General features: G+C 42.3%; 1 protein-coding gene across 2 annotated transcripts in view; it reads left to right on the top strand.

Moving 5' to 3' along the window:
* Positions 1-3,725: 3,725 nt before the first annotated feature.
* LOC122156739 (microsomal triglyceride transfer protein) overlaps positions 3,726-19,631 on the top strand; it is a 28,886-nt gene continuing 12,980 nt past the window's right edge. The window contains exons 1-7 of one of the 2 annotated variants that reach the window (XM_042811799.1): positions 3,726-3,924; positions 8,542-8,729; positions 9,192-9,335; positions 11,317-11,424; positions 12,191-12,307; positions 13,366-13,505; positions 14,374-14,524. In XM_042811799.1, the coding sequence (XP_042667733.1) occupies positions 3,864-3,924; positions 8,542-8,729; positions 9,192-9,335; positions 11,317-11,424; positions 12,191-12,307; positions 13,366-13,505; positions 14,374-14,524 (909 nt within the window). In that variant the 5' untranslated portion in view covers positions 3,726-3,863. The remainder of the gene's footprint in view (positions 3,925-8,541; positions 8,730-9,191; positions 9,336-11,316; positions 11,425-12,190; positions 12,308-13,365; positions 13,506-14,373; positions 14,525-19,631) is intronic. The other variant, XM_042811800.1, reaches the window with a different exon arrangement.

Below are 19,631 nucleotides of genomic sequence, written 5' to 3'. Positions count from 1 at the left end.
CCCGGCCACAGGCAGGGTTGCCGGCCGCTAGCCAAACGGCAGATCGGGCTGCTCAGAGCTCCGCCAATCCGGCCCTGAAACCCCCCAGGAACGGGGCATCTGCCTCCTCTATGGGCAGCCTGGGCACCTCACCGTACTTTCAGTGCAAAACTTCCCCCCGACATCCAGTCTAAATCTTCCCTCCGTGAGTTTAAAGCCGTCCGCCCTTGACCTATGATGCCCCTGGAGGATCCGTCGGAAAAGCGCTGCTTCCCACCTGGGGAGCTGCGTGGGCTCCGCGGATTGAAGGGAGCAAAATAGGCAGGAGAACTTGCTCGGATGGCTGTGCTGGCACCAGCGAGTTCACACAGAGGGCAGCAGAGTCCTTCTGAGCGCTGCCATTCCTCAGGGAAGATGCGCCTTACAGCTCCATATCTGCATATATAAAAGCCCCCACCAGCTGGCTCTTGTGCCCTTAGTGCCAAAACGCATGGACAGTGCTCCTTCCCCTCCTGATCACTTCGTGAACAACGCTGCCCGGGCACAGGAGTAATGCTGGAGCCTTGGGTTATGAGAAAAACACAGTTTGGGCAGCCTAATTCTGTATGCCGATAGCGGTTTGCCTCTGGCTAATGAGGTGCGTGCGGCAGACAGGAGGTGCGTGCTGCCATCATCTCTTCTCCGTGTGCGTCGCTGTTTATCTCAAGTTTCACTGGTTCCAGATATACACAGCCTTACAGTCCTGCTGCTGGTTTCAGGTTTGCTATGGCTAAATTAAAGTCACAGAACTGTATGGGGCCACTACTGTAAGACGCTGACCTTTAGCTGCTGTTCATGCTGGATATTTGCTGTAATATTTGATTTCATTTGTGATTATTTCCTGCATTACTTTATAAATAACCAGGTTTGCATTTGCTTCTGCTTGCATCTATTGAAGATCTCAATTATGTTACTATTAGTATCTAGATTTCCACAGCAGGTTTGTCTGTGTGTCTCCCTGCCCCAGAGCAGAAAGAAGGATGTCTTGGGAGCACAGCTCACTGAACCCCTAGCACTAACTGGAAGACAAAGATGGGCTCGGATGCTTTGGTGCACGTGGGTTGAGGTGAGAATTATGAGCGTTTGTGAAGGGAAGACAAAAATGTTTTATTGACCCCTGAAAAATGTGAGGAAATCTCATTAGTTTTGTAAGGTCATATAAAGATATGAGCTTTATTGTTTGGACTCTGGAAAGTGTGCAGCAACAGTAATACTTTGACCCTAATACATATGCCAGCATGGCATGAGGTGTCCATTAAAGGGCTGATCCCACAGCCTCTGCCTGTAGTGGACTTTGGTGGGTGCAAGACCTTTTCATAGGTGTCATTTGATGTTAAGGAAGCCACTACTGATTTAGCCCCAGCACAACTGAGGAGAGGCTCAGGCCTCCCCTTTTCCAGGTATTCTAAGATTGCACCAAGTGTGCTTTAAATGCACGTATGTAGTTTTTTAGATATAAATATACATACATGTGGAAGTACGTAACACTGTTTCTCTGCACATACGTGATGGTTAGAGACTTAGTTCTGTAACAGGCATACAGTTGGCTGGTGTACAAACAACTACACCAATGTAAATGATCTGGCCTCTAATATTCTGGCACTAAGAGAGGCCTTTGTTCTTTTAACTTCATTTCAGGGAAGACATACATTTCCTATGTCCCAGGAGTGTAAGAGGGGGATTACTTTCCCCCAGATTTCCAACCAACATCACCTCCTCCCAGTGAGTGAAGTGTAAAGATTCATTTCCAAAGCAGAACCTATAGTTCTGTTCTTTTTCTAGCTAGAGCTGTTTTGCATACTGATTTTGTCATTTCTAATTTTTTTTCTAAAAATGAACAGAGAGCTTGGGGAGTTTCTTGTTTACCAAATGCAGCAAAAGGATCAGCTGGAGTGCAGAAATGCATACACACATAGGTTACCTAACTCTTACATGCAGCAAAACAGTGCACAGAAAATAGAGCTTAGAACAAGACACAAGGAAACAGCAATATGAAAGCAGTATATCTGCCTGATAACATTTCCTTCTGCAAACTGTGAGAAGGACTTGGCTTATGGATTCAGGGATATACTCAAATTAACAGGGAAAATCAATCTCTTGGGGCATCCATAGAGACTGGAAGTGTCTCCCGGAGACCCCCAGCTGGTTCCGTGTGTGCTCTGGGCTCTATTTAGACATCTTCACTTGTGTATACATGAGGCTGTGCCTCCAGTCCCTTCAGTTCAGAAGCATCTTGCAGCCTGAGTTGTGGAAGCAGAGTACCTAAAAACCAGAGAGCAGCAGGAGCAAGGTTTGTTTCTATCAATCCCTCCCTGCCTCCTTCCCTCTATGCACACACACACAGTGCAGAGAACTTCCAGGGGGCTTCCACCAGGTGTGGGGATATGAAGGAGAGGACCAGTTGTGGCTCTGCTGCTTCTCACCATTGCATGACATTTGCAGCCACTGTACCAGGCTTCTCTGTCAGCACAAGGCAATGAAGGAGGCATTTATGCTATCACAGGCTGTTCTCACCTAGCAGTCCTTCACTCATACAGAAGACTGATTACAGAAAAGGTATTGCTAGCAGTTAAATACAGCCTGGGGCAGCACTGCTTTAGTTGGGATATTTGTAGCTAGCAGCCAGCCAAAAGTCCTAAGGCTGTAATGTAATGACAATGCAAGTAGCACTCTAGCCTATAGTGGGAAGTCATTTTGTGGCAGGGAGCTATTTACAGGACCTAGCTTGCTGGAGAAGAAAATAAAAATCTCTTGCTAAAATAACCTCTGAAATAGAGAAAGAAAGCATGGTGATGGCTGGTGGGTATCTATCCTTCTTATCCCTACCTTACCCCTACTTAAACATGTAGGGGCAGATCCCTCCCAATGCAGAAAGAAGCAGTCTTCACTGGCTTGGGGAGAGAGTGTCCTGGCACAGATTTTGATGTGCAAAGTGTTCTGAGGAACATGCTGAGGGGTTAACACGCTGCCACGCAGTTATCCGAGGGACAAGGGTTTCCTTAATGAGCCCTCTAGCAGCAGGGCTGACTGTGGGATGGGCTGGGATTTGCTCTCAGAGGAAATGGGGAAACGTGTGCTTTAGTCAGGTGAGAGCTTATTGAGAGATAAACTGAACAGAAGGAAACTGGAAAATATGGGTGAAAAAAGAAGGGCCAGGTTTGCCCTGTTCAGGATGAAGACAGAGTGGCTGGCTTGTTTCATCTTTTCAGTCTCTAATCTGCTGCAATGAAGTAATATAGGGGCTGCTAAAAAAGAGAGAGTTTCTTTTGTACAGTATAAAAGCCAAGGAACTGATATTGCACATCAGTCTCCTTAGCAGAGCATCATTTCCTTTTTTTTTTTTTTTTTAATGGCACTGATAAATTCCTTGTACTTCTGCTCCCAGACCCTTACAAAGCATCTGCTTCTGTGATTGCCTATACAGCTGATTCCTGAAGTTGGAAAGCAATAGTGAGAAATTCAGCCCCTGTCAGCAGCACACCTTTGTTCAAGCAGGGGAGTGGAGGGAGCTCCTGGTTCTGCCAGGTCTGGAGGCTGCCTCCACTGCTCAGCAATGTGGCTGCATGGGCATTCAAAAATGAAAGCTGAGGTAATCAATAAAATGGGTAAAAACTTCCAGTTACCCTAGTTCTTAATAATTAACTGGAAGTCCTTCCATGAACTTAGTACCTGAGTGTGGAATTTGGAATCTGACCCTTACTACATCTAGATAAACACACTGGCTGGTGCGGCAGCTCCCTCTGCAAGCGCTGCTCCATTGTCAGCAGGTCGCTTCTTGGAGGCTCTCTTCCTTCTTGGAGGCTTTCGCACTTCATGCTGCAGTCAGGAGCTCGGGGCAGTCCAGCATGATTGTTCTCACCGTGCTGTTCCTTTGCATCATTTCCACATATTCAGCCTCGGTTAAAGGTAGGTCAGCCAGGGCGTAACTGTCTTTCTACAGATGCGTGAACATCTTTACTCCGCTGTACTTGAGTACTGCCAAACACCTGTGTTAATTACAGAGGTTTTTAGGTGCTGGTGACGTTCATGTCAGCACAAGGGAGGCAAGAGGTGATGTCTTCAGGTGCTCACGGGCAGTGGTGCAAGCCAGGAAACTGCGGATCTTGACCTTGCTTAGTTGAGACGCGCTGTGGGGCACCGGCCGGAGGGGGACTGTTAAGTTAGACACACAGAAGTGCTCCAGTGGAGCAGAGCCAGGAACTGCTCTGAGCTGTCCAGGTTTCATCTTCTAAGCAGTTGACTCAGCTACCACTGAAGTCAGTAGCAAGCATCCCATTAATTTCATTGGGAGCTTGGTCTGCAATAAGTCACGGAAACCTGGGTGTTTGCATGGGCCCATGGAGCAGGGCTTTACTCAGGTGTCCTGCATAAAGGTCAAGGACATGAAAACTGGAGACTGTCTGCTCTAGTAGCACCAGTGTATTGAAAGAGGAAAAGGGCCATTCGGTGGTGGCCTTTGTGGACAATCTGACATGAATCTTACAGGAGCAGCAATCTTACAGCATCTGTTGTTTCAATTGAATGAGAATGTCCTCCACAGGGAGAGGAGAGAAGGAGGGGAGCACTTAGCTGCAAGTTAAACTGTTAAAAAGGTGGGAGAAGTAATCCTATCAGGCACTGTGTCTGGGAAAGCATAGAGCAGCAACCTTCCTGCCTGCCTCCATACCCTTTTATGACAGGAATTATAAAGCAAAGAAGTTTGCAGGCGGTTCCTCTTGCAGTAGAAAACTCTCACTACACTGTCAAGTGACATTAATGGCTTGGTACTGATGGGCCACACTTCTGGTGCCTGCTCTTCCCAGCTTCTTGTAACATCAACTAACCAACACTTATCAATATGAAGTTCTGTTTGTCACTTTGCATTCCCAATCCAGGGAGCAAGCATTTGTTCACTAGTTTGCCCTCCATTCAGTTCTGCAAGTTCTCATCTGTCTCTTGTGCAGAGAAACTGAGAGCTGAACTACTGGCCTGAAGGCCACTTAATGCCTCTGTGATAGTGCTCAGATTAGGATAGAGTGTTTTTGCCTTTCTGTGCATTGACCTTTTAGAAACACTAAAGGAATATTCTTTGAAATCAGCTAGGTCAGCACACATGAAACTTTCCTACTGCAGTTCCAGTTCCAGTTTTCAAGTAAATGGATGGCATTTGCTTTTTGAAGCTATCCAATATCAGAAACAGTGGCAAATATAATTTATGAAGGTAGAGCCAGCTAGTAGTTAGAGACACACATGCTGTGCATGCCGTATGTATTAATAAACGGCACAGGACTTGACAGCTGTCTCTACTCATGCAGTGTAACCTTCTGTATTATACAGTATCATGATTTAATTATAGAATTGGCATGTTACCCTTAATGACAGACACTTAACGTTACTAGTCAAACTATGTGTTATGCACTCCACCTTGAAAGCATGCACTTCTGACCCCCAAGACAGTGTGGCAGAATGCAGCCTTTATGTCCGCTCCTCCTCCCTCCTCCAGCAGTGAGATATTTGCCATCAGCAGAAATGCAAATGGCTGTAAGGGCTGCAAGGATCACAGTCCTGCTTTAATAGAAAGGGGAAAAGCCTCTGAAGGCAGTATGGATGTTTGTTTTGTTAAGATTTACATCAGAAAGCTGTAGCGACATACCTTCTTAAATGGAACCAGTGTTTTTCTCATGAAAGATAGCATGAGTATTTAGTAATGCTATTTTTAAATGCCGGTTCTGGGCAGTGACAGTGCATCTCTGTCCCTCGGGCACAATTTTACTCTTTGCCTCTCAAAATGACCACTCTGCCCAGTTGTCTCTTCTGGCTTCCTCATTTCCACCAGGATAACTGCTGACTCCTCGGGGTTGCCTTCAATACTGCCATGATCCACACCAACTCATGCTTTTTCATAAGTGAAACTGGTCACGCAACTGAATGCACCTTCTGCCCAGGGTCCTCGAGCACTGTCTGCATATGGAAGGGTGGAAGCTTTCAGAATCTAGTATTGTTCTAGCTCCCAGAAAAACACTGGTACTATTTAAGAAGGAATATCGCTACAGCTTTCTGTCACTTTTCTGTGCAGCTTGCAAGAAACTGCCTACCTGTATCCTTTGCTCAGCTCTTCTCTTCAGGAAGGAACAGCGTATTTATAAATAGGGACAGGCAACTGCTGAAAGAGAGGAAGAAAGAAGAACTGAATCAAAAAGAAAAAAGGATCAATGGGGTGAACTGTGGAGAAGCAAAAGGATACGTGAAAGTTACCTTTAATTGAAAAATGAGAGGGAGAAAAGCGTAAACACCCACCATAACCAATTAGACTTATGTCTCTCAGCACCCGGATCAATTTTCTTGGACATGCTTCTCCCCCACCCTTTATGCTTAGATAAGACTGTGTCATCCTCTGCCTTTAGAAAGCACCTAGCAGGTTGTGCTTGTCAACCTCAGTCAATACTATATCACCAGCATTGCCATTTGTGCTGCCTGCAAAGGACATGTCAAAGCAGGAAGCAGCCTGCTCAGAGCTGCTGCAAGGAAGCAGGGCTGTTCCTGAGCTGCCATCCCCTGCACATACCTCTGCTCCCAAAGGCAACGTGGTTTCAGAGGTGATAGGAGTGGGCAAAGGGTGAAGGGAGAAGACTAGGAAATGGCACAGCATTCTGAAGGAAGGTTTCTATACATCTTTTTCTCTTTAAGCAGACCCCCCAAAAAAGCAACAGAGATTCATGCTAACCTTAATGCTTTAGCCTCCCAGCAAAATCAGTAGCCGTAGCTTTGAGGTTAAACATGCAAACAGGCTGTTTCCCTTTGGATTGCCAAACTTACTGTGCCACATCTCTGTCTGTCATAAATCCTCAGGCAGTTTAGGTCAAAGCTAACCTTGACATACTGCTGTGAGGTCAGTGGGAACGGGGCATAGAAGTGAGCAAAACCATGGAAAAAATGCTTTTTGGACTGAGCACTGCAGAATATTGGATCCATACTGTCTACGTGCCAGGGACTTAAAATCTGACAGTGGAATAAGAAGATATTTTGGTTTTCCTTTTTACTGACACAGTGATTTGAAACTTACTTAGCAGAGTCAGATAAAACACTGAGGATCATGACACAAATCAAGATAGCCTGCTTATTCTCTGCAAGGGACTTTGAACACACTGATTATTTACAGCACACTTGACAATTTGAGCAAGGTGCTGTGGTGAATTTTTCTTCTTCTTTTTTTTTTTTTTTTCTGTGCTTGTCCTAAGACTGAGATGCAGCTCCCTGAGGATAGCACTTAGCTTTTCTTTGATTAATTGTGTTGCAAAGCTTTTGTTTCTTCTTGGTACCTACTGAACACCATAAAGAAATTCTTGCTGGTTTCAGCGGTGTAGCATTTGGGTGCAAGAGGCTAGTTCTGTGACATTTACAGATAACACCTAAGGTCACTGCATGTGTATTTGCTTTGCAGATGTAACGGCACTTTGTGTACAGCCAGCTTCTATTTCATTCCCTTCCCTCTACAAACTGAGTTCATCAGTTTGTCCTGTGTGGAAGAGACCTTTGTAGCCATCCACAGCAGAGGCAGAAGCCCCTGAAAATGGTGAAAAAGAGTATCTGATATACCTTATTTAGCACAGTTTTTGAAGGGTGTTGAAGAAGAAATTGATTTTCCTTAGCCATATTCTTGGGACACAGTCTCAATGCCTAAGCCTCGAGGCTAATGTTGTAGTGCTACACGTTCCTCACAGAGCTGTGCATGAGAGAAGAGAAAATAAGATAAGAAAAGATGTGGACACAGGACACTATAAGTAGTTTTACAAAAGAAAAGAAAAATAAGACATTTGCTTGCTGCAGATTTCATTTACACTAACAGCACTGAAACTGAATCCCTGGGGAACAGCTTCTCCAATTTGTTGCTAATGCAGGTGCACATTAGGTATACAACTTGCATTTATGCTGGATTTTGGCTTTTTATATCCCTTAAAATACATCAGTCAACTACAGAATCACAGCTACAGGCATAAAAATTTATTTGAAAGAAAAGGGTATTAACTACTGTATCTAAACAATATATTTTTCCCTTGTCTCCATTACATTATTATCATCCCTGGGCAAACCTGTCAACTGAAAGATTCCCATTAAATGTGCTAGGGGTGTGGAGAGCAATTTCTATTGACTCCAACAAGTGATTTCAGTACATTTCAAATTGTAAACACACAAATTGCACGAGTAATTAAGACATTTTGATTTACAAGTAATTTTGCATTCATTGCTTATGATAACATAGCCAAAGTAAAGAGCCTGATTCTCTTTTATCTATATAAGTGTAAAGCTAAACCAAAGGATTTTGTGAATATTCTTACCTTGTATACATAAAATCAGTGTCAATTAAAAAAAAAAAAGAAACGACTGTTCTGGTGGGACGATCTCTAAGCAAGGGGATCAAAATCCCCCATAGTCTTTTGTTGATAATTGCATTTTAAATTATTGTAAGGATGTTTATTAAACAGAATTCAGATGTCATTATGTACCAGCCATTTCTAAAACAATTTTGTTTTCCTTTTCAAACAGGGCACACTACTGGACCAAGCTTAAGTAATGATAGATTATATAAATTTGCTTACACTGCTGAAGTCTATGTTGATCAGGCTAAAGCATCCCTGCAGAAAAGTGCAGGCTACCTGTTGTCTGCTGGTGTAGATGTCAACATCTTATGGAGAAATCCTGAAAATGATGATGACCAGTTGATCAAAGTTATGGTAATCAATGCCATTACATAACTTAGAACATGCCTAACCTTTCCTGCCTTTATCTAATTGTTAATCTGATCTTGGAGAACTTGTTTGCAGAAGATGAGCTAAATCTTTTATTCTCCCGTGTTCTCATCAACTAAAAGCAGCTTCTGCATTTAGCTGTTTCTTGTAGAGTAAGACTTCACAAGAATGTATCTAGCTTCCAAAGCCAGACCTTCAGAAACTTCACAAACTTCTCCTATGTTCTGAAATTGCTTCAAACAGCTTCTGTAACTTCAAACAGTTTTTGTACAAGCACCCATGTGAGGGGCAATACGCTGAAATCTTCAGATCTAGCTACGAATCATTACATTTGCAATTATAGACTGGTTTTGGTGTTTAGGTTTGAAGCAATTCACTTTATTCAGCCTACCCTAGGCCAATACTAGTTGTTCTCAACATGAATTTTCTCTGCTTTTACTTTGCTAGATAAGAAATGTCCAAGTAGAAAATGTGAATGAACGTCCATCTGATAAAAACATCTTCAAAGGAAAAAGCACGGAGAAAATCATCGGGAAAAAATATCTGGAAGCTCTACAGAGGCCCATGGTGCTTGAGTTAGCCCGGGGAAAAGTAAGACCTTGTCTTTCAAAGTTCATACGCAAATGCTGAGGACACCTGGGGCAAAGCTTTTGTTACAGACTTGCAGAATGTAATGACTCACTGTCCTCTCTGTGTTCGTGACATGCCACCGTGCCCTATGCTTCTGTACAAAGTAGAGTCATTTGAAACATACTGTAATTCACCTGCAGAAGAGGCCCTTAAAGCCTAAGCCTCTTGTGCATTGAGAACACTGTGTGTATGTAAGTAAACGGTATTTTGGCCACGGATATGTGGGTAATACACAGATATATGCACAGTTGCTGTGCAGGTTTTTTGTTATTGACTTCTCTGAGGCCAGGATTTTATCCAAGTCCTGAAGACAGAAATGGTAATACAACATGCAAAGAGGGAGGTAGTACCAAGTCTATGAGGAGTGGTGTTAATTTCTTTAAACCTTTAACAGATATCTTAGCCTGACTGCTTTACCCACTATCTGCTTGCTTACTGACTTCATTGTCACCTGCAATTTCAATGTTCCCAAATTCGTGAGCTTGATTCTGAAAGAACTACAACCACTCATGTCTCTCTGCTAGGAAACCCACTCCAAAAATAAAGGAAAAGAGTGTGTGCAAGTGCGCTTCAGCTGATGCCTGGGCTTTACAGCCTGCCCTGGAAGAGCACTGAAGCAGACTCTCCTTGCAGGAGTGCCCAATTTAAATTGCAATTCTCAGCATTCCAGCCTGGTCCAGAAGGAGAATCATGTAAACCATCCCCACATTTTTTTTCCTGGGGAACCATTCCCTTGTCTCCTTGCACTCTGGGCAGTGAGATTCAAGGTTTGAGCAACAGCTCCTCTTGCCAGCTCTCTATGCTCCTCCACCCTCCTGTTGCTTGTGGCCTGGAGCGTCAAGTCAACAGTCCTGCTCTCCCCTCCGCAGCCTGAGTCAGTGGGATGTTGGTAGAGGGGCAGTGAGAAAGCAGGAAGGCTTGATGCTCCCATTTGCTTTTGTGAAGCACAGTGAGGGCTGTGACACTCTATCCCAACAGGATCTTTACCTCTTGCTGTAAATAGTTCACTGAGTACATATTCTGGCTACTAGCTCAGCCTGCTGCATTGCAGCTGCTATCAAGTCTAAGTAACTTTCAGAATCAGCCTTGTCATCAGTTTTACACAGCAGAAAAATAAACAGGAAAGCACTGGCTCCCAACTATACACATCCCTGCTGGAGGGCTGAGGTGTCCAAAGAGCACAGTTACAGTATATCTGCTCTCAGAGCATTGCAAATATATGGGGAGAAGCAGTTATTTGCTAAAACTGAGATACAGTATTAAAAACATGGGATTTTTGTCAATAATAGGGACTGTACACTCTTTTAGTGATTTTTCTGTGCTGTGATACTTTCATCCCTGGCACAGTGATTTTACTTTCCAGGGTTGCCCTGAGATAACATGCTGACTTGACTTACAGTTCCTGAAAAAGTGCACTTTTAAAGTACCTTGAATGCAAAGTGGAGGTGCAAAGTCTTTTGTTGCCAAAGGGGAGGGTCAAGCACAACAGTTGATCCCTGAAGATCAAAGGTTGTGATGTGTTTGACACGTCATTTAAGTGATTCTATGATTTATCTATGATTCATTCTGTTCTTCTGCAGCCTGTGATTAAAGTGCAGCAGATACTGTATGCAGGTGAGGAGGGATTATCTGAGCTTAATGAAGAAAAATGAGTAACTTTTAAAACTGTATAGCATTTTCCACATTAATTCCAATTTTTCACTTAAATGGCCAGAAAGATGTTCACAGCACTGAACCTGTATGTAGGTACAGCTGAAGGCTTAAGAAATCTTTGTACTCTTATTACCAGGTTCTGTATCCTCTGCTTCACCACAACAACAGGCCCAAATTCAGCTTCCCAAATGGAAGGAGTGAAGATGTTGTTTCTTTAAATGGAAAGGGTTTGAACGTTTTATTTCTCATTTAACTGCATTTGTTACATACTTGTTTTTTATTCCTACAGGTCCAAAACTTCTACTCATATGAAAATGAACCTGGTTTTACTCAAAATCTTAAGAGAGGTCTGGCTAGCCTTTTCCAGCTGCAGTTGCACTCTGGTAGTGTTCGTGAGGTACGGTGCTATATCTGGCAAGATAATCATTAGGGAAACAGACAGAGCCCATTCTGATCCAAACAGCAGTGCTGAGGCTCCAACTGGCTTCAGGAGGGATGAAGTGTGGCAGAAACCAGCCCTTTGACTGTTTTTGAGGTTGGAGATGAAAAGACAATCTGGTGATGCAAGCAAAGTCACTGCAAGTAGCTTAAAGAATTGATTAAATCCTTTTGATTTTAAGTATGCTTCTCAATTTAGTAGAATGTGGACAGAAAACAACTTAAACAGTCACTGGATTCCTGAGTTCAATTCAATGGAGAAGTTGATTTTAAGTGGAACCAAGTATCCATACAAAGTTTGCAGTGGTTTAGCCACAACCATTCAACCTACACTACATAGACAAATTTTGCATTTCTCAATATGGACAAAGTTGAAATTTAACTCAAATTCATGAGTACAATGTCAGCTGCCAATTTTTTTCCTAACTTACTGTTTAAACTAACACTTTTCTTCATAGCCATCTAATGGAAAGCACACCTGTCTATTCAATATGGGTAGTTAGAAACAACGATACAAAGAAAAACAAAAAAAAGTAGTCCTTATTTACATTCAAAACTGAGACATAAGCTCAGACCCAAACAGCACAGCATCTCGTGTGTGAGATGCCAACAGTGTAGAAAATTGTTCATTTTTGGAAGGAGTTCTGGAGTCCAAAAAATAAATTCAGGAAATTGTCCTAATCTAACTCTTTTTTTTCCTTTTTTTTTTTTTTTTTTTCTCCAAGGTGGACATATCTGGGAAATGCAATGTTACTTACCAAGTGCAGCAAAATCAAGTGACTAAAATAAAAGCTCTGGACTCCTGTGAAATAGAAAAAACAGGGTTTACCAGCCATAACCAGGTACAATTTCTTTAATAAGATAAAATCTGTTCTGCCTATTTTAAATATATCCTTATTAGCTATTACCCATATTTTCAAAAGGTCTTTCTTGGCATTACTGAAAACGAATTCTACATATACATTTGGGGTACATTTGGGAACAGGTTTCAGATGTAATACCCACGCAGAGAAAGGAAAGTGATTCTCTTGCTCAAACCACCTTGGGTCAGTTGGTATTGAGTCCAGCAAACACGTTCTCATGATTTTTGGACAAACAGTGATAACTGTAACCCTTTTCACAGCTGCTACATCATAGCATTCAGCTTACACAATAAATGCTGCCCCAAATCCTGGCTCCTGAGTGGACTCCTGCTGTGTGTGTGTGGGAGTAGTTCCAGCTGTAATGTAGATGTGCTGCCAAGGTGCCTGAAGCCCTGCTGTGGCCTTAATGATCAGTGATTGCCTTTCTGCAGAGGTTACTACTGAGTACAGGCTGAACACGTGCTGAAGGCATTGGCATTCTGTGTGTCAGAAGCTAACCCTCCTCAGCTCAGAAAAATCTAGAAGTAGCATATGTTCTATTTATAAACTAGCTTAACACAGTGACAGAATTCCTGATTTTCACACTTGCCATGAAGACTTCTAATAGTTTACAAACACATCAAACAAAGCTACTAATTGTGCTCCCCGGATGTGAACATGGCAATCTCATTGATAAGTGATTTTCCTAGGAAGGCTTCTGATCTTTTTTGACGTGTATTTTCAACTAAAGGTATTGCTGGGCATTTTCCCAGCCACAGCCTGTTTCACACCTTCCTACCCTCCACCCTTTTTCTTTCTCATACTGAATTTGAAACACATGGTGACAAAATGAGTGGCTTGTGGCAGAGGGAATTCGTGAAAACCTGGGAGTTCCTTGTTTGCAGTATTAGCTTGAGATGTCATCAACCCATGTGCACCTAGTTCATCTTGCTATATTCCATCATGTACTTTGCTGTCATTTGGAACTGTGAGAACTTCTCCTAGTCTGCTGTTTATTTACCAGCCTTCCTTCTGGTTTATTTTTTAATCACTTTCAGATTTTAGATGTCAGCACAAAAGCCACATCTGCCACAATTTATGCGCTGGAAGACAGTTTCATTAAATCCATTAAGGCGGAAGAGAATTACGTTTTCCTTCTGAATTCCCGACGAAAAACAGGTGCCAAAATAGTTTCAAAGTAAGTTGGGAAATTTGACTGTCACTGGTGGTAATAGGATTTATGGTTCAAGTCAGGTTACAAATGTTTGTCTCACAGCTTTAAGATCTAAGGCTCTGAACTGTCTGGGTAGAATTTAGATCTCTTTTGTCTTCTTATGGTACCTAGTCCGACTGATTAAAGGCTCTCCCATACTGCAGATAACAAATAATGGCACCCATAAGAAATGAATTAAACCAGTGAAACTGGCCAAAACACTTTTAAAAACACATTACTTCTGTGGGACTTCTGTTCCTGCATCCTCTTACTGCTAAGAAATACTCCAGGTGGATCTTCATTTCTATAATGTGAAAGTTCATAAGGATAGGAAAATAAGTCTGCATAGAAAGGAAGCAGTAGAGAAAGCTAGATCCATGTCTGATTCCAGATTCTAAAACACTGAAAGTTTGGAGCTAGTCATATAAGAGAAATTACTCAGGTACCTCCTTAGCATTATGCTATTAAAAAACAAACAAAGAAAAAAACCCAAAAACATTCAAAACCCCTCTTTTCAGATCTTGTTGTGAACAAATATAGGAAATGTTTCAGTAATGTGTATTAATCTGTATGGTTTACCAGAAACTATAGATCCATGCTTCAGAAAGTTTGTTGTTCAGGTATTTTATGGCACATTCCTTTAGCAGGAATCCTACCAGTATTAGATATTTCTGTTACCTTAAAAAAGCCATGGACTTTACACGACTTGATCATTTTAAAGTGAGTCTGAAAACTCGTGTCCTGTATTTTCGGTCTGTGAAGACTTCTGTTTGTTCATTTCCTCTACACAAGATTTCTGCGTTTCTTCAAAATGTTTAAGTTCTAACGGTGTTTTCAATGTATGGATGCACAGGCAGAGACTGGAACTGCAATCAGTAGAAGCTGGCCCTGGACTGATTGCTGGGAAGCATGTTGCTGGTGTTATCAAAACTTTGGACTCCAGTTATATTTCCTTGCCACTAGTAGCAGAGACAGTCAAATCTGAATCCAAGAAACGTCCTTCAGTAAGTAAATATGAACTCGTAGGATGTCAAGGTGGTTAGTTGAGCAGAACAAGAGGGAAATAGAAGTTTCTGTCCAAGTAGTCCACTAGAAGAGGTACCCAGGGCAGGGAGCACTGTAGTGATGCAATGGTGCTCCACCACGTGAGGGTATTTCAATAACTACCTGTAAAAATATCAGCCTTTTCGCTATCTTTCAAAGATTAAGTGCAGTGTTTCTCAGACTTCTAGGATATGCAACACTCTTCTGTTCTATTTTATCTTTGCCAAACTTGAGCTGGCAGAAACTTTTTTCCTCTGGTTAATGGGGTGGGAAATGACTACAAAGATGGAAGACTAGTGTTTATAGATAATTCTCTGCTCCTAGAAATTGAAGGTAGCCCGTCATTCCTTAGGCAGGGAATAAATCTGCCTATTTTAACTGCTTGACCCTAAAGTAAGACTTTTAAATAAAAGAATTTACAGGTGCTTTATAAATATTTTTATATTTAAAAAATATACTAGGGCTTTAGTATTCTTGGCAAGTTCAATACTCTTCTCATCTCTATCAGCATGAAAAAAAAAAGCTAACAAAAAAGCAACCAAACTAAACTCCCAATTTTTTCATACCTAAACATTTAAATCTACAGAAAGCTTCGTACTTCAAGAACCTACTTTTAATGCATCTTTTCTTTTACTGAAATACATAAATTATTAATCATAAACACTAACATGACTTGCTTCAGTGATGGTTAGCAAATGATTTTGATGCTATTATCATTGTGGAATGAGTTTAGGAGTGAATGGGAGTACTGAATTAAAGACTGTCAATTTTTGATATGCAAGATAAGGCTTCTATTCAGCGCATATAATGTTGATCCTCAATTCCTTGTGAGAGCAAAAACCTTACTATATTGGAACTAGCTATTTGTGAGTAAAATTGCACTGCGAGAATTTATCTTGTCTAAAGCTAGCAGAGTTGTAGAGAAGATTAAAAAATAGATCAGTGAAAATGAAATAATAAATGATGCTGCATGCGTGCTGAAGCAGTTCTGAGATGGGAACATCACGGGGTCTTAAACAGGGCAGGGACAGGTGCTCTTCCCCAGATTCTGCCCATCAGGGTTTGTGCTGTCCAATTTGTCACTTGGAACTCTGTTTGTCATAATGATTATAGAGATAATTTCCAGACCGAGATAATAAACAGAGGGTATAATTCCAGACCACTGCCTGAGGACTGAGCTATAAACCTAATGGCACGATGAGAATTAAGTCTTGCTTTCTCACTGTGTTTTACAGTAACTGCTATGAAAAGATGGGGTCTATAAACAGAACGCTGTATCCAAAGCAGCAACATAACATTTGGTACTTATATATCATAGTATACATTAATGCCATGTCGACATGACATGTCCTGCAGATTTATGTTTTCATTGCCATTTTCAAATCGTGACAAGTCTTGTCTCTAGTTATACGAATTTAGTGAAATAGCCATTACTGTCCCCATTGCACAGGTGGCAGCACCAACTTTTGTGAGATCAATACCAACATCTCCATTTAAGTTTAGACCTAGATTTAAACGTAGACATCATCATAAAGCATGCTCTTTTCAGAAGAGTTCACGGCTCCTAAAAATTTCTTTATGCTCATGGTTCCTACAAGAAACAGGTGCTTGCCCCTTCTGCATTGGAGATTATTTTTGTTCTGTGTTGTGCTGACAACCTTTGAAAAATCTGGCTTGGGGCTGGGCGTGCTTATGCCCACAGGATAAGCCACGCAGTAGTTGACACGAGAAGCTGCTTCTCACCGCTCAAGTAATTAATGTAAAGAAGCAACATTTGCATTCAGAGTGTTCCCTTGTCTACTTGACATTGTTTTTAGTAGAAGGAAGAAGATTTGCTGGCAATTTGTGATGAAGGTCTGAATACCAACCCAGTTGCTCATTATGTCCATCTCTATGCCATACCCATGCCATACCACATCCTGATTGCTTACAGTCAGCTCCAGATGTATTTCACAGCACACTGCAGGAGGGAGCACATCCTGGAGAAGGCAGGCTAATGAGTTTAGATGCAGCACTGCAGGGTTGCTGCTAATAACCCACGTAGCTGTGATGTAGCATATGGTCTCAATGGTTGGCTCCAACTAATCTGAGGGAACTTTTGCATAAGCTGGTAAGACACTGGCAGTCAAAATCAAGTCTTTCTCAATTTATGGCATCTCTGCTTGGCTTGAATTTTCCCATAGTGCCCAGAGCTGCTGTGATTTGACCAGAGAGAATCCAATTCCTGTCTGAGCTTTGGTAGATGTACGCACATGATGTGTGCATCTGAGCCTGAATCTCTGGCTTATTCAATCCAAACAGCTTGACATTCACAACAGAAAAACAAAGTCCCTTGTTAAATTCAGCTGTGGATGTTGTTTTTTAAAGTCATGGTCACTTAGGAAAAGGCAGCTGCTCCTTGTAGCAGTTGAGTGGTTAGAGAATCCCTAAAAGACTTGGTCTCCTGTCATGTGTTCCTGAGCTAAGGGCTAAATCCACTAAGAGCAGCCAAAAGAACTGAGCTCTGCACAGAAAAAAAATACAGGATTAATGAAGGTAGAGAAATTTTGCTGGGTGATGGTGCAACTTCAACAGAGAGAAGAGAAAGTGCCCCATATTTTTATCCAATTTCAGCTTATAATAGCCACACTGACCTTGGTGCTAAGCACTAATCACCAGTTGAGGTTAACAGACCCATCTGTGCCTAGAACACGATCTCCTCCCAGCTGGTTATTAATCTCCAGGAAATATCTCATGTCTCAATCACTGTTGCCTAATTATTGTTTGTTACAGTTGATGGCAGTTGTACTCTGTACTGTTGAATGATACTCCTGTTTGATGGTGGGTTCAAGTGTTATTGCCTCATACAAAACCCATGAAGAGGGGAAGTATTTTAGAGAAGGTCACATGGGTGCTAATGTTATTTCCCACTCAGGAAAACTGCAGTAAACACTCCTACAGAGAACAGCTGAGTTTTCACCAAGGAACGTTCTCGATAATTTGAGATAACGGACGCACAGGCAAGTGAGAGAGGAAAGGTCAGAATACCTGCACCAATTTCTTATGGGAGTGCAGCTGGAAGGACAGATACAGGTATTTTGGCATCATGTTGGCTCATGCAAGTCAGAAACATAACTGGTGACAACAGACAAGGAGAAGGCTAAGGTACTCAACACCTTTTTTGCCTCAGTCTTCTCTGATAACTGCTCATCACACAGCCCTTGAATGATTGGTTTGGAAGGAGGGGACTGGAGAAGCAACGTCCCTCACTCTGTGAGCAAAGATCAGGTTTGCTCACCAAGACACTCTCAATGATATTTGAAAAGTCATGGCAATCAGGAGAAGTCCCTGGACTGGAAAAAAGACATCACATCTATTTTTAAGAAGGATAAAAAGGATGACCCTGGGAACTACTGACCTGTCAGTCTCACATCTTGCCAGGAAAGGTCATTGAGCAGATCCTCCTGGAAGCTATGCTAAGGCACATAGAAGGCAGGGAGGTGATATGGAAGAACAAGCATGGCTCCACCAAGGGCAAGTCCTGCTTGACCAATCTAGTGGACTTCTATGATGGTGTCACTGCATCAATGGACAAGGGAAGAGCCACTGATGTCATCTATCTGGACTTCAGTAAGGCCCTTCACGCGGTACCCCACAATATCCTTCTTTCCAAATCTGAAAAATATGAATTTGATAGGTGGACTGTCTGATGGACAAAGAACTGCCTGCAGGATTGAGTCCAGAGAGTGGTGGAAAATATCTCAATGTCTGGATGAAGTTCACTGACTCCAGTGACTTTATAAATACCACATCAACAGTGGGGTTGAGTGCACTCTCAGCAAGTTTGCAGATGACACCAAGCTGCGCAGAGCGGTTGACACACCTGAGGGTCAGGATGCTATCCAGAGGGACCTAGACAGGATTGAGCAGTGGGCCCAGGAGAACCTCATGAGGTTCAACAAATCTAAGTGCAACGTCTGCACTTGGGCCAAGGCAACACCTACTCTCAATACAAGCTGAGGAATGAAAGGATTGAGCACAGCCCTGCCAAAAAGGACTTGAGGGTATTGGTGGATGGTAAGATGGACATAAGCCAGCAGTGTGCCCTTGCAGCTCAGAAAGCCAACCGTAGCCTGGTGTGACTTCAAAAGAAGTGTGGCCAGCAGGTTGAGGGAGGTTATCCTACCCCTCTTCTCTGTGCTGGTGAGGTCTCATCTGGAGTACTGCATCCAGATGTGGAGTCCTCAGCATAGAATAGACATAAACATGCTGGAACACATACAGAGGAGGGCCACAGAAACGATCCAAGGGACAAAACACTTTTCCTACAAGACAGGCTCAGAGAGCTGGAGCTGTTCAGCCTGGAGAAGAGCAGGCTTCAAGATGACCTGATAGTGGCCTCTTAGTACCTAAAAGAAAGCTCCAAGAAAGAAGGGGACAGACTCTTTAGCATGGTCTGTGGTGATAGAACAAGAGGAAACAGTTTCAAAATAAAAGAGGGGAGATTTGGGTTGGATATAAGGAAAAAGTCTTTTACAGTGAGGATGGTGAGGCAGTGGAACAGGTTGCCCAGAAGTGTGGTAGAAGCCCTGTCCCTGGAGACATTGAAGGTCAGGGTGGATCAGGCTCTGAGCAACCTGATGAGCAGTGGATGTCCCTGTTCTTTGCAGGAGAGTTGGACTAAATGAGCTATACAGATCCCTTCCAAGTCTATGGATTCTATGATTCTATGTAGCAGGAGGAATAAATAAAGCAACAACATATGAAGAAGCAGATGCTTATTCTAATACCTTCTTTCCTACCATTTTGTACACTTACCACAAATCATTTCATATCTTATGCAGTTTTGTGAATAAGAAATTGAAATTACTTATGGGACATTTACTCCTGTTCCACACAAACCACTTCAGAAATTACTGTGTTGTAACAAAATATGATTAGCTTATAAAATGGTGATTGTCCACCTCCTACTTTAAAAAAGCTGACTTAAAAGAAAACGGTAGCAAAAGACAAACATCATACATATAGGAAAGCTCAGTAAATTTACAAAGGAAAAAAAATCAGCTTATTCCAATGACAGTCTAAATA

The sequence above is a fragment of the Centrocercus urophasianus genome, unplaced genomic scaffold (genome assembly GCF_019232065.1).
Source record: "Centrocercus urophasianus isolate 14NV4802_14NV808 unplaced genomic scaffold, USGS_Curo_1.0 seq_13, whole genome shotgun sequence".
NCBI lineage: Eukaryota > Metazoa > Chordata > Aves > Galliformes > Phasianidae > Centrocercus > Centrocercus urophasianus.
The sequence above is the reverse complement of the archived record's forward strand: the minus strand, read 5'-3'. Positions and strand labels throughout refer to the sequence as shown.